At 32.7% G+C, this 15,407-nt stretch overlaps 2 protein-coding genes across 2 annotated transcripts; one reads left to right on the forward strand and one right to left on the reverse strand.

Annotated features, from left to right (window-relative positions):
• Positions 1 to 118: 118 nt before the first annotated feature.
• LOC17899197 (bystin) lies at positions 119 to 2,751 on the reverse strand. Its single transcript, XM_006307449.2, has 11 exons — positions 2,571 to 2,751; positions 2,243 to 2,467; positions 1,944 to 2,070; positions 1,787 to 1,838; positions 1,370 to 1,697; positions 1,173 to 1,252; positions 1,046 to 1,093; positions 787 to 933; positions 623 to 695; positions 462 to 537; positions 119 to 358 (listed from the first exon to the last, which is right to left on the reverse strand). Exons 1-11 carry the CDS (start codon positions 2,685 to 2,687, stop codon positions 294 to 296), a joined length of 1,338 nt encoding a protein of 445 aa, XP_006307511.1. The 5' UTR covers positions 2,688 to 2,751; the 3' UTR covers positions 119 to 293.
• Positions 2,752 to 10,737: 7,986 nt separating this feature from the next.
• Positions 10,738 to 14,314, forward strand: LOC17898782 (primary amine oxidase 2). The gene is made up of 5 exons (XM_023790098.1): positions 10,738 to 11,522; positions 12,299 to 12,683; positions 12,791 to 12,904; positions 13,245 to 13,789; positions 13,980 to 14,314. The coding sequence occupies exons 1-5, from the start codon at positions 10,738 to 10,740 to the stop codon at positions 14,185 to 14,187; spliced, it is 2,037 nt and encodes a 678-aa protein (XP_023645866.1). The 3' UTR covers positions 14,188 to 14,314.
• Positions 14,315 to 15,407: the final 1,093 nt, after the last annotated feature.

The raw sequence follows: 15,407 nt of genomic DNA on the forward strand, positions 1-15,407 counted from the left end.
AATTCGTGCTAAATCATACTACTATTTAGAGATATTTCAAACTCGCATTTGTCGATGATCATAAGATTTGTGAACATCTTGATTCCACGGTTTAAGTTTAATCAACCACCCGTGCATAAAATATAAACAACTTACGAATATTATATCAAAAGATTAAGAAGCCATGTTTAAAAGATACACTAATCATCATGTATGTAATAAAGAAAGATTCAATCCTCACTTTGAATAATAAGAAATATAACATGACAAAATTGGAAAACCCAAAACAACATGAATCATCATCAACATCATCATCAGTCCTCTTCCATTGGTACTTCAGGGATGTCAAACCTGTCTTCTTTAGCTGGTACTGGGGCAAGTGAGTTTCTGTCAAGGAGATCACATAACATAGAAACATAACTCGAACTTTAACAATCACAATATCGAAAGTAATTGATTAGAAGGAAAAAAAAAAAGGATATAATTATCCAACATAGGATCTTCTTTCTCTCCACGGTTTCTGCTACCCTTAAGCTCTCTCTGAATCTCAGGAGTTACCTACAATTTCACATTGAACAAACCGAATAAGTGGGACGATCGACAAAACCAAATTTTCACTTTTAAAAAAAGTGAGAAGCCTTACAAGATGGTGCTTTTGCCTCTGGAGGAGGGTTTGGAGATGTTCTTTGTCTTCTTTTAGTATTTCAAACTTGTACCTGCACATCGGTTCAAACATGAGTTTGGTAAATAACTTCACAGTTTTTGTTTGATTTCTCAAACATCTTCGTATAAAGAAGAAGAGATTACCGTTGCACAAAGGTAAGAAGAGACTGGTGCCAAATCACAGGCATAACTCTTATATCCTCGACAAATCGCATGAAGTGAGCAACCAATGCATCAAGCACTCGATACGGCATACTATATTTCTTCTCCAAAAGAACTTTTATGAAGTAACTGCGTCATAAAAACTTATCAGCGCTTTTTTACAACTGTTAGATTGAATCGCATAAGGCAATCTACTATTGGACTCTCTGTTATAAAAGTCAAAAGAATAGTACACGCTTACCTTGTTGTGCCACAGTAATCCATCTCAGCCAGCTTGTGCAAGGCAACACTGCAGTACATGTTAAGATATTAGTAATATGCAACGAATAATCTGAAAACTGTAGAAGATGAAATATTTGTATGCGTACCATGAGTGGAGCATAGGGATCGAACACTTTTCAAGAATGCTCCCTATAATTACAGCTTCTCTGAGATTGCATGTCCCCGACTGAATGAACAAATAAATACCCAAGGAACTAGTAAGAAAACAGTCACATTCTGATGATAGATTGCTAAGGAAACATTGAACAGGTTGGTGTTAATTCTGGAGGATGGATATATATACCTTACAAAGAGGGAACAGTATTCCTTGATTGAATGAACTAGGCTTATACAGTGACTTTTTTAAAGCCTGGTACAGAGCAAAATGCAGCCTCTTGTGTTTTCTAATATCCTCTCTCACTCGCGGAAGTAAAACATAGCTATAAAACCGTCGAACTTGTGAATCTTTCAAGTTGGAAGCAAAGATTCTTGTGGCTTGATACAAAGCATTAGGTGACCATTTCTCTGGCTCGGTCAGGTATAATATATCCTCCCAGTGTTCCATTGAAGTAATAAGCTTAAATGCCTTAGGAATTTTCCCAACTGTATACTCACTCATAAACTTGCCAACACTGCATAAGATCATCTCAGAGACATGAGAACAACTTCAAAAATCATGCTGAAACTCTACTGATCATGTGAAATAGAAACAAAACATTACCCTTTATATAATTGAATAATGGCAGGATCCATTTTAGGATCAGGACGCTCCTCTGCAACAACAAGTTATGAGCTTTTACAATCAGCAACGAAATACAAAATCATCAAACAAAAGCTGCAGAAGCAAAACCATAAAAAATAAAGAGATCTGTATCTACCTTCAGCTACGTGAGCATCATTATCTTTGATTTTCTTGATAATGATATCAGCAAGAGTACGCTGAGGAGGAGCATTCTTATTTAAGAATGACTCAAACAACTTCTCATCTTCCTCATTAATCTCCTCCTGATCAAATTTACATCATTATATCAAAACATAAGCATGAAGAATCAATGAGGCCAGTTCCCAAACAAGATAGAGATCAATTCTGGCATCGTTCTAAGCATTTCAGTCTAAACCTATCCTGAACTAATGCTATATAGAATCAAAAGAGCCTATATAGAATAAAGATACTAACTTGTTTATCGAATTGGCTCTGCTTATCGAAATTTCCATCGAATTCATCAATATCATCTTCTTCATCCTCCTCCAGAACTCTCTTCTCTTCTTCCGCAGTCTTAGCTCCAGCAATACCAAAAGCAGCGCTACTAGGGTTTCTCTCGGCGTTCTCTTCATCTGCGACTTCCTTTTGCTGGGCAAGAGCTTGCTTCATGATCTTCGAGCTCATACTTGCTTCAATCAACTACAAAAATCACCATTAAAACAAATCAATTGAACATTCCAAAAGCTTGAATTTGAAAAAAAAATGACGAAACTCATGAATGTGCGATGGTTATCTCATTCACCTTCTCTTGCTTCTGATGGGTTTTTGGAACCTTTGATCGTTTCCTGGAAGAAGCAACGGAGGCGTCATCGGCATTGAAAGGCTGAGTGTTGACAATTCTATCTCGCTTCTTCGCCATTGTTGTTGACAGAACAATGCTTCCACAGGGCGGCAGATGAGAAAGAGAAGAAGCAACTGAAAGAAACTAAAAAAAACTAAAACCTTTTTGTTAAAACCCTAATTGATTTTTTTCTTTAAAAAAAAAAAAAAGTTTTTGAAGAACGATGTTATTAAACCCATGGACCTTGATGCAGCCCATACGGCCCAACTATTCCTTTTGTCTTACCATATGACTCTTGATGGTCCTCTATTCCAATCCATTTATTAAAGCATAATATGTAAAGTTAACTTGATAGCATAAACCCCTTTCATTGTCGTGTTTTATTCGATTTTTTTTTTTTTTTTTTTTTTAGTGTTTTCTTCGATTTATCGTCAATGTAAAGTCAAACCTTGTATTATGTTTCTAGTTTCTTGTCACGTTTTGCTCAAAATTAAAGAGTTTTCAAATCATTTTTGATCAACATTTTCTTACAATAACCTTCGTCGCAAAAGGTTTAGTTGATGAGATAAATTTCGAATGGTTTTATAATTTTATGTTTTCTTCATTTTTGAACATGGAGCCATGTTTTAAAAGTTTTACTTCAAGTAAAACCTAAACTTTCATTCTAAATGATATTTACATTTTTACATTATATATATATATATATATATATATATATATATATATACCATGTCCAGAGATAATTTGAGTTTTTAGTTTTGATATTCGTTTTTAACTTTAATATATGAAGAAAAAAATATTAGACTGGATTTTTTTTGCCCCAAAGAAGTCGTAGTAGAAAAAAGTTTCGGATTTAAAATAACCATGAATATGATAAAATTCAGAAGCATTTTTGAGGGAAACCACACTCGTGACTCGTGCTATATATAAACGATGATATATCTCATACATAAGGCTTCTCGGATAAACCTAAAACATTTTGAAAATGGGTTCAAAATTTACATTCTAATATGTCAATTTGACATATAATTTACATGTAACCCAATTGCACACAAACATACGATCTCTAACGATCACCACAAAAGCTTTAGTTGCTTACCTTTCTCGGTGTACGTGTTTAAGTTGGGATTATTCTAAGTTCTAACAATGCTTTTGACCCTTGGGTGAGGGAATAATTAGTGGGAGACAAAAAAGGAACTAGGCGTGACCTTTAGTTGGATTAATGATAGAATTAATCAGGTAAGCACTTTAATCAAATTAATGAAAAACAATCTCGGGTTTAATTATGGGTGTTCAAAATAACACTAAAAATTATTCATTACTATATTAATTGAATTGAGATTATTATTATTATTATTATTATTATTATTATTATTATTAGTATTATAGTGCATCTATATTGTTTTTTTTTTAAATCATGGGAACATATTTTAATTATTTGATGAAAAGGTTATTATATTTCTATTTTTTAATGAGATTAATTCTTCTACTTATTACCAATCATTTACTGCTTTTTCTTCTATAGTTTAATTATCATTTTTTATAAACTACTAAGTCACTAGATTGTTATGCTCTTTATTTATATATTTTATTTGTTTCTATAGTTATATATCATGAACTATCTTGACTAAACATATCAAAGTAAGAAAATTATTTTTTCTTAAATTTTGGTTTTATAATGGATGGTTATAAATAAAATAAACTAGATATTTACAACAATAATATTTAGTATATTTCCCCTATATTTTTCTGAAATTTATATATGCTTTCCTAATATTTATATATATAATAAGCAAATTATGAAAGTTTGATAGAGTGTATTTACGGAAAAAAAATATAAAAAAAAAGTCGAATCATATACGAGTAGTGATAGTTGGCCCCATCTTAATTAATACTGATTGATATATGATTCGATGGAGTCTTAATCAATAATCATAGATGGGGTCTAAAGATCACTATTCTAAAAAGTCGAATCATAAACTAGTTGCGATTGTGGTTTGAATATTAATAATATCCTCAAACTCACTTTTTGTATCAAGTGTGAACTAATAAAATTATATACTAGATTAATGCATATTATTCAAATGGTTCACTCATCCTATTTGCTTCAGTACTCTATTTGTATATGAGGTATATTTACTAATCAATCACTATGTAAGAAATGATTATGGATGTTTTTGTAATGACGACGTTACGAACTTGTAACATTTAGATTGAATAATATAATTCCTTACTAATCAGGTCTTAATGTATGACTAGTTCCCATACGCAACATGAAAGCAAAAGCTTCATCTTGATCATGATTCATGAGTATCGATTAATTTACTTATGAATGTAGAACATCATACTTAAAATATGGGTTTCATACATGATCAAGGCCTTGTAAAATCATTAAAGAAGAAGACGAATCGGGTTCATATATACCCTTTTGTTATTTGGTAATTATTATCTTACCTGATTAATTAACTTATGTTTTCCATACAACTTGGAAATTAACCATTATATTATACAGTACTCTGTTCTCATATTTAGTTGAGGATTTCTCGAATAGGCTATTTTTAAGGTGGACGTACGTTTCCTTAAATGAAAATAATGTAATTGATGGTGTGACTTGGTGCGTTTTAGTTATTCATTGTTTAAATGTCTCCATTTGTTTGTACCTTTCATTTACTAATATAGATATGTGATTATGTGAACATGCCTTTAAAGTTTGGCCAATAGACAAGGAGAAGCACACATATAAAAGAGAGCGTAACAAAAACATCTGGCTGGTTGAGTGGGCAAAGCATTTTTCGAATAAAGGGTTCAACAAATGTAACTCATGACTTCCTAAAAGAAGAAATCTTTAGTGTTGTCCTATCAAGACCGATGCCATTTTTGGCAAGTATTAGTGGGAACATGCTCTTTAAAATATCATCAAATTGACAAAGCCATGTTCTAACAGCAACTACTTTTAATGGAATCATAGTTTTAAACTAAACAAGAGGAAATATAAAACAAAACATAGGACGTACGGGATCCACTCATCGAGCCTTCTTAAGTAGCATCCTTCTCGCTTGTGAAAAATGAGAAGAAACTCACATTATTTCCTCTAAGGGTTCTATCATAATTTTGTTATAAGTTTTAAGATTTAAATTGTTATATATATAGTGTTTTATCTAAGTTTTAAGTTATTGATTATGGTGAGACGTGATAGTTCTATCGTGTCTTTATCCTTATTTGTGCTATTTTTGCTTGTGTTACATCTGCATTTTGAAACTACAACAGCTGCGCGGAAACCAATTAGAATGTTTACTCCGCCAAGTTCCATCGAGTGGTCACCACCATCAACCCCAAAGGATGATTTTGGAACGTTCAAGATCAATATATACAAGAACATTGAACAAACCGCATTCCGACCAACTGGTCAAGGTCCTAGCCAAGGTATCGGACACAAGGATCCACCTGGTGCTCCATGAGACTCGTTACCATATTTGGTTTGAGAAACTGCTCTTCTTTGTACTGATCCTTCTTCTGTTTTCTCTTCATGCATGTAACAGTTTTTTTTTAAATATGAATACGAATAAATTAAAAGAAGGATAGTTTCATTATCTCTAGCGTTCATTTTCGACATATAGACGTTAACAATATTACCGGCAAGTCCTATCAAATGTCATTTGTCAAAATATTTGTACCTTATATGGACCCAAGTGAAGATTGGTACGTAGTTCATAACTTTTTATTTATTGTGGTGAATTTGGCTGCGGCCGATCTGCTTTGTCTCTTGAACCGTATACGAATTGTCCTGCTAATGTCGCCTTCATAGAACTACAAAAATCTACTTTATACCTAATCAAGATTATGAGAAAATTGATTTTCCTAAAAAGTAAGGAATCTAGATTTTGATGGTTTTTGACAATTTGCAAAGAAAATCTAAAATCCACTTTTATCAGTTTTTCATTTTGTTAACGTGATTGAATTTATTTTTTTCTAGTTTTAATTTTTAAAAATATTTTAACACACAAACAAAAAACTATAAACCAAAATCTAAAATCTAAAGCCAAAAACTATAATCTAAAAACCTCTAAAAAAACTTGCAAACATTTAGTCTACCGAATACATCACTTATGTTTGAATGGTGGCTTTAATATACGAGTAGCTTTTGGAATCTGTTCTCATCTTTATGTGAGGATTCCTCGAATAAGCCATTAGAAGGTGGACGTTTCCTTAAATGAAAAAAGTTTGTAACTGATGGTGACTTGGTGGGTTTTTATTATTCGTTCTTTAACGTCCGCTTGTTTGTGAAACCTCGGTGTTGTGGGTTTTTAATATTTAATTAAAAGTTTTGGCCGATAGATAAGGAGAAGTACACATATAAAAAAGAGAGCGTTACGAAAACATCTGGTAGGTTAAGTGGACAAAGCATTATCGATTAAAGATTGATTTATAATAACTCATGACTTCGTAAAAGAAGAAATCTTTACTGTTGTCATATCGCAAGACCGATGTCATTTTTGCCAAATATTAGTGGGAACTGAAAATACGTATTTGTAGCTAAAGCTATACGTGTGTTAACCTACATTAATTAGGACTTATTCCAGAATCATCTCTCTAGAAGAAAAAATGTGATATATATTTGCTAATGGTATCTAACACAGAGTTATTCCTACCACTCTTATCTGGACATTCAAATCTGATGCTAAAGACTTCTCAGGAGTCCCTGCGTTCGTTAGGGCTATTCAGAAGCTGCACTACACGAAAAGTTGCAATGTTCTCTTAGGACAGCCTCGGGGTGCATCATGACCAATATTTGGCCTGATAGGTACCCAATGGCTTGGACAAGCCTAGCAGATGAAGGAGACCCTATCACCCAGTGTCTAGCAGTGGAAATAATATACTAATTCTGATTCTGAGGACGTACGACTAGTCATGGCAATATAACAACTTGTTCTAGTTATTCAAGTGTTTGTCTTCTTTTAATATGTTATGGTAACTGATTCACATTGCTAATTGTCGATTCCAATTCTTGTTGAGCGTTTGATTGAGTTCTTGAATTTCAAGACGATCAAGAACGAACCTCTTTTATATCACTATTGAATTATGCACCCCAGCCTACACTTACAAATTAAATCTAGATAATAGCAAAATGCATCGTATCATCTAGGCATAGACATAAAACCTTAAAACTGAACGGAATATTTATAAAATCCAGACGGATTCTAAATGTTTTGGCCAACATTTATCGACAAAAATGTGTGGATCACGTTGTACAACAAGACAGTTTTAGGCCCGGCCAGCGGTTTTTCATTGACAGTAGCCAAGGCGACAACACATTAGCCGAGTGGTCCCAAAGGTAATTTACATCTCTATTAAATTTGGTTCGTTTTTATCTGTTGCATTGCATGATTTGACTAATAGTACTATAGTGTAAAATTGATAAAATTATAACCAGAGAAAACCTACATTGACTTGGTTAAAAATTGGTCAGTATCATGTATATCTCCCTTCAATACGAAGGAGTAAAAATAGTGACACTTTAGATCAAGTGTTTCGGTCAGCAGTTAGAGGAAGAAGCATACATTTTCATATCTACTCACAATGCTCTGAATCTCTAAAATGATTTTTCGAATAAGGTTTTTTTGTTGGAAGTTCAATGTTTTTTACCTCAATTATATGACTCAGAAGTCAGAACTGAGATATAACCAAAATACACACACTAAAATTTCTTGTTAATCATTTGCAGTTTTAATGTATGAGTAAGATGTAAATATATATAGACTGCACCAAGGAACTCTAAATAGCATATGCATGAACAAATTGATACCTCTTGAGAGCTAGAAATGTAATCCCAAAAGCTACAATTACGTAGAGCAGTTCTTTTTCTTTTCTTTTCTGTCATCAGAGGGCCTAAGATTGACTCAAACGAGCCAAGTTGAAGGACAATTATTTACAAACGTAGAGAAGTTCTTGTGGTTCTTTGCCACAATATATATTTTTTTCTCTTGGGACAATCTTTTTTTAGTTCTCCACTATAAAAAATAAAGAAGAGATCGATACGATTTATTCAGTTGAAGGTTTTAATGAAATTCTACTCTAATTCCAGACAAGAACTTGAGATAAGGAAGGTAGAATGAGAGCGAGTAATTAAAGGGGAAAGAATATAATATGAATGGTTCTTGCATGGACAACTGAAACAAGCATATTGTATAAAACTTTATATAGTAATTGTTTTCAACTATATAAAGCTTGCATGGACAACTGAAACAGGCATACTGTATAAATGCTTCATAAGTTTGCTTTGATTCTTCTTTCGTAATTAATGCAAGTTAGAAGATACAATGCCATTGTTGTAAGTGATATGCCTTTCTTTCACCTTGTGTTATATATTAGAATTCATTTGAGCATATATACATTATAACCTCTATAAATTACTACTCGATCAATCAATATATTTTTCTCAATTCTAAAACTGAGATTTCGGTTCAATTTATATATCGAATTATCGATATATTAATAACTCAATAGATTAAGAAAATATCGCAGTCACATTATTCTTAATTTATAGAGGTTTTACTGAATTATGCATGTTTGAATCCAACAATATTAAAACAAATCAGATATATATATATATATATATATATTTATTTGTTTTCAGTTTTAAATATTTTCATACTTTCAAAATGACAGCAATATAATATATTTATATATAAATCGACCAATAGTTATTGTATGTGACATTTTATAATAAATTGGCCGATGAAAGGACCCAAACAAATTCACTGCATTTTTGGGGTAAGACCTACCAGAAAGGGTACCACTTTGGATTTGCGCATCTCTTTGTATCCCCTTGAGTGTTGACATAACATTGCATTGGGACCTTTTGTTTTACAATGTTAAGGACCATTTTACTAATGAAGAAATTAAACAAAAAAATTACTGTAATAGATATTTATATAGCGTCAAATTATGTTAAAAATATTTTTTTATTATGTCTTGTGGCATGGGAGAAATTGTTGAAGAAAAAGTGGCATTTCATAAAATATTTGTTACTGTTCATGGCATAAAATATAATTTTCTCTATTATTAATCACTCTACTTAAAAACTTATTATATATTAACAAAATGATCTTCTAGAAGAAAATATTTTAGTTTTCACATAAACATTATAAAATTATATGTTCAAAGTTTACTATAAAAATAAAATAGTGATCTTGCTAACAACATCGTTTTGCATCAAACAATGAAATATATACTATGTAACGTATACAATGGCTAGCTATACAGTCTATAATATACAAAAAAACCATTTCAAATGATGTTATATTTAAACATCAATGAATCTATTATGAACATCATATACAAATTAACTTTTAACTTATTCTTAATAATCCCAGTCGTCACAATAAATTAGATGTTATAATGGCATACTAAACTATCCAGGTATTCATTTAGCATCTCCTAGGACCACAAACCCCTCTTGATAACGAGAGAATTTATGTCTCCAACCCAATGACACATTTGTATGTGTCTTTCAAAACAATGAAGAGATCATTTTGATATTTCTTGTGGTCCATTCTGCTCAAATTCTCTGACGTTTAGGGAATTTTTTTTAAAATTACATTTGTTGTTTTCCATACGTAAACTCTTCGAAAATATTAAACTGAAGAATATTTTAAAAGTCAGTCAGCTTTAAATTCGGCAAACCACATGAGAAAGTCCGAATTTTAACACAATAACAGTTTCTTTCTATTTGGGGTTTGCATTTGTACATGTATTGTCAACATGACAAAAATATGAAATTTGTGTATAAACCCATCCACAATGTAGTTTTCTACAAATTGGAAATATAAGCTTACTCTATTATTTTTCCTTTCAAGTTTGGTTCTAACTCTCTAGGGTTATGGACGTAATTAGGTTAAATGGCTAGCTAGCAACCCTTTTTTTTTTTTTGGTCGACAGCTAGCAACCATTATTAAAACAAAATAAATTACTTTCTTTGAACTATTATATTTTATATAATATCCATATATGTTTTGAAAATCACTATGTTGAGGACCATAAAACCCTAACATGTTTTCCTCGTGTGTTCAAGTGTTGGCTATATAGTAACACACTAAAGAGAATCCAAGACAATCAAAATTACAAAGCAATGGCTCATCAGCTTTACTTCACTATTTGTATACTTTCTTCCATTTTCATAATCTCATCCTCGAGCTACATCCCGCCGCCTCACCCCTTCGATCCCTTGACCGAGACCGAACTCAAACTCGTCCGTACCATCATCAACAATTCGTACCCTATTGGTCATAACCATAAGTTCACATTCCAATACGTGGGTCTCAACGAGCCCGACAAGTCCCAAGTCTTGTCGTGGCACTCATCACCAGGCCACAACGTCAAACCACCACCACGCCAAGCGTTTGTCATCGCCCGAGATAAGGGCAAGAACCGAGAGATCGTTGTTGACTTTTCCACTCGAGCAATTGTCTCGGACAAGATCCACGTAGGCAATGGAAACCCTATGCTCACTGTTGACGAGCAGCGTGCAGCCACCGCGCTTGTTCACAAGTTTAAGCCGTTCCGTGACTCGATAATGAAACGTGGCTTGAACTTGTCGGAAGTTGTGGTCACGTCCTCAACGATGGGATGGTTCGGTGAGGCCAAGCCGGAGAGGTTTATAAGAACGATACCGTTTTATCTAAACGGATCGGTGAACACGTATCTTAGACCAATTGAAGGAATGACCATAATCGTTGACCTTGACAATATGAAAGTAGCGCAGTTCAAGGACAGGTTCACAGGTCCAATGCCGAAAGCTGACGGTAGAGAGTACCGTATCTCCAATCTCAAGCCGCCGTTTGGCCCGTCGCTTCGAAACGCGGTCGTTTTCCAGCCGGACGGTCCAGGGTTTAAGATCGACGGACATATTGTGAGGTAACAATTATGAGCTAGCAAAAACAAAAACAAAAAACAATTATGGCTATAAGTCTTGCTGACATACATCTTATAAATCAAACTTGGGAAACATTATAGTTCAATTATATATGGAAATAAAATAATGTCGGTAATTGTACAAATAAGACAGCTTTTTCTTTTCTGCTCGAATATCTTCTGTTTGGAGAAAAAATGGCAATTATTGTCGGTCATATTTTTAGATTTACGGACTTTTTCATTTTATTTAAAATGAAATATTGGACGACCAAAAAAAAAAAAAAAAAAAATCACAAGTTGTAATTTTTCTCTAAATAAGCTATATAACTGATAATTTTTAAGTAGCTAAAATTTGTAATTTAACATCGTACTTTCTCTTACTAGTATTATTTTAAAAATAAATTTTATGTAGATTTGAGTTCAAGTTAGGTATAAAAGTAAAGAACTTATACATATTGGAGTTTTTTTTTTTTTTGTTTATCATTGTTAAGTAATCATTTATCATGGTATTGCACAATACACCAATACGGTAAAACCCAGTGTTTTTCAGACCCAACATGTAAACGCAGTCGAAAGAGTAAATCCTTTTACTTCAATCACTAATTCGGTTTAGGTTTAATGCTAAAATTAGCTTTTTTCTTTCTTTTTTTTTTGTTTGTTGATGAAAAAGTTAAATTTTGCTAATCTGGAAAATCCAGGTAAAAAAAAATATGAACTTAAAAATTGAGCATGTAATTTTTTTTCTTTTTAACTGATACTTTTTATGTGATGGTGAACAGATGGGCAAATTGGGAGTTTCACATGTCATTCGACGTTCGAGCCGGGCTAGTCATTTCTCTTGCGTCCATTTTCGACATGGACGTGAACAAGTACCGGCAAGTCCTATACAAAGGCCATTTGTCCGAGATGTTCGTGCCTTACATGGATCCGCATGATGATTGGTACTTCATCAGTTACCTAGATTGTGGTGAATATGGCTGCGGCCAGTCTGCTGTGTCCCTTGAGCCATATACAGATTGTCCACCAAATGCTGCCTTCATGGATGGCATCTACGCGGGACAAGATGGAACTCCTACAAAAGTGTCGAACGTTATGTGCATTTTCGAAAAATATGCCGGAGATATTATGTGGCGACACACCGAATCTGAAGTACCCGGCATGGAAGTAATAGATTGTTAATAAACAATATGTATATTGTCGAGTTTACTAGTAATATATAATATGATAAAAAATATTATGTGTATATTTACACAAACTGTTGTTGTATGCAGATCACAGAGGCTAGACCAGATGTAAGTCTTGTAGCCCGGATGGTGACGACAGTGGGGAACTACGACTATATCATTGAGTACGAGTTCAAACCTAGCGGTTCGATCAAAATGGGGGTAATGTCTTTCAAAAACTTTTCCTAACTTTATATATGCATTTAAAATATAAAAATTAATAAAACATATAACTTATCCATTTTTCATAAAAAGATCATTAACTAATATGAATTCAACTAATAAGAAAATATGATGTAAAATATAATTGGTCAAAAAATATTAAATACATTAATTTTTTGCATAGGAAATTGAAAACATCACTTATAGTGAAACAAAAAAAAATTGGCTAAAACATCACTTATATGAAACAGAGGGAGTAAGATTTAATCATGCATGTAATAAGATCGATCGATATTATCAAATTTGATTTGTTTTAATGTTACCACTTCAATATTCATAGGTTGGTTTAACCGGTGTTTTAGAAGTTAAACCCATTGAATATGTTCACACATCAGAGATCAAAGAAGACGACATCTATGGGACAATTGTCGCTGACAACACCGTCGGAGTCAACCACGACCATTTCGTGACATTCCGTCTTGATCTTGATATCGATGGTACGGATAATTCATTTGTTCGTACCGAACTTGTGACCAAGAGAACTCCAAAATCTGTAAACACACCGAGAAAAAGCTACTGGACAACGAAACGGAACACGGCAAAAACCGAGACAGAGGCTCGAGTGAAGCTAGGGCTGAAACCGGAAGAGTTGGTTGTGGTTAACCCTAATAAGAAAACTAAGCATGGCAATGAGGTTGGATACCGTCTAATTCCTGGCCCGGCTACAGGCTCACTTCTTTCCCAAGATGACTACCCACAGATTCGAGCAGCATTCACCAACTATAACGTGTGGATCACGCCGTATAACAAATCAGAGGTTTGGACTAGTGGTTTATACGCTGATCGGAGCCAAGGTGACGATGCGTTAGCCGTATGGAGCAAAAGGTACTTTAATTTACCTCTAATAAAAAATTGATTTTTATACATACAATGTTGCAATGAGTTTACGTACGAAATGTTTTTGAAAACAATACAATTTTTGTGAATATAACAGTTTTATGTGACTTATATACTATTTTGTACTTTAAGTTGATTATTTTTGTGGGACTAAAAGTTATGCAAATGAATGCAACAGGGATAGGGAAATAGAGAAGAAAGATATAGTGATGTGGTACACCGTTGGATTCCACCATGTACCATGCCAAGAAGATTTTCCGACAATGCCTACTATGTCCGGCGGCTTTGAACTTCGGCCAACAAACTTTTTCGAGCAAAACCCTGTCCTCAAGGCTAAACCTATGAACCTCACCAACATTCCAAAGTGTACTGCGAAGAACGATTAATAAACCAGCTTATCATTGAATGAATGACATTCATGATTTGATATGTGTAAGGAATTGTAAAAGAGATTTCAAGAGATAATCATGTATTCATGTTTGTCCAAATAAATATTATAATATGAATAAATAAATTAATAAAGAAATTAAACTGAATTTTCTACCAAGTTGATGTTAGTATAATACTCCCTCTGTTTCATAAAGATTGATGTTTTGGAATTTTTTTTTTGTTTTACAAAAGGTTGATGTTCTACATATTTTAATTAAATAATATTAGTATTTTGTTAAGTTCAAAAAATAATCATAAGTAAAATTTGAATCTCTGAATTGTCATTAGTTTATAATTAATTAATATTTTTCAGTGAGAAAAAATAAAGTTTTTTAAAATAATCATGACTGTTCTTAATTTGTGTAAAAACATTTAAACATCAATCTTTTTGAAACAGAGTGAGTAGTATTTATGTGTGTTTAAATATGTTGCTTCATTGCTGTCTTGCCATTTTTTTACTTCATTGCTTCATTTTAAATCTTTTTTTATTTTATTTTACATTGTGTTTCACTTTAAAGATACACTTCTTGGTACGGTTATAAAAAATGAGTTAACATTAAAAAGGTAAATATATACTGTTGATTGATATCAATTAGCTCATATAGATTTCCTTCAGATATGCTAATTTTGAAAATTTAAATTTTACGACTTTTAACATTAATTAATATAATATATAATTAAAAACTAATTAGGTAGCTAGACAACGTTATTTTTAGAAGAAACTACGAGAATAGATTTAGTGATCAGAGATAGTAATCGGAAGTAAAAACTCTAGAAAACAAATCGAGCAAGGCAAATAAAAATCAGTATTGGAAAAAGACTCAGAGACAACAGAAGTAGGGAACTATATTTTTTCTTCTTTACTCTTTCCAACTTAAACCAGAGTTCTCGTTGGACAAACAAACAAATAAACCGGAATTTCCCAAAAAGGATTATAAACCGGAATTGCATGATTTCAGTTTAACGAGAGATACGAGTTACGAGTAAGTATATAATTACGTATAGTCACATTTATATATGTTCCTTATTTGGCCTTGACAAAATGAACCATATATGAATAATAAATTCGACCCACAAAGACACATCACACATGTTTTCTTTTACTCCAAAGGCCAAAGGTAATGTAGGCTCAAATGTCCCCCCTGTTTTGGGGTTGAAGGACAAATAAATAAAGATA

Source organism: Capsella rubella, unplaced genomic scaffold (assembly GCF_000375325.1).
Source record: "Capsella rubella cultivar Monte Gargano unplaced genomic scaffold, Caprub1_0 scaffold_1, whole genome shotgun sequence".
Taxonomy (NCBI): domain Eukaryota; kingdom Viridiplantae; phylum Streptophyta; class Magnoliopsida; order Brassicales; family Brassicaceae; genus Capsella; species Capsella rubella.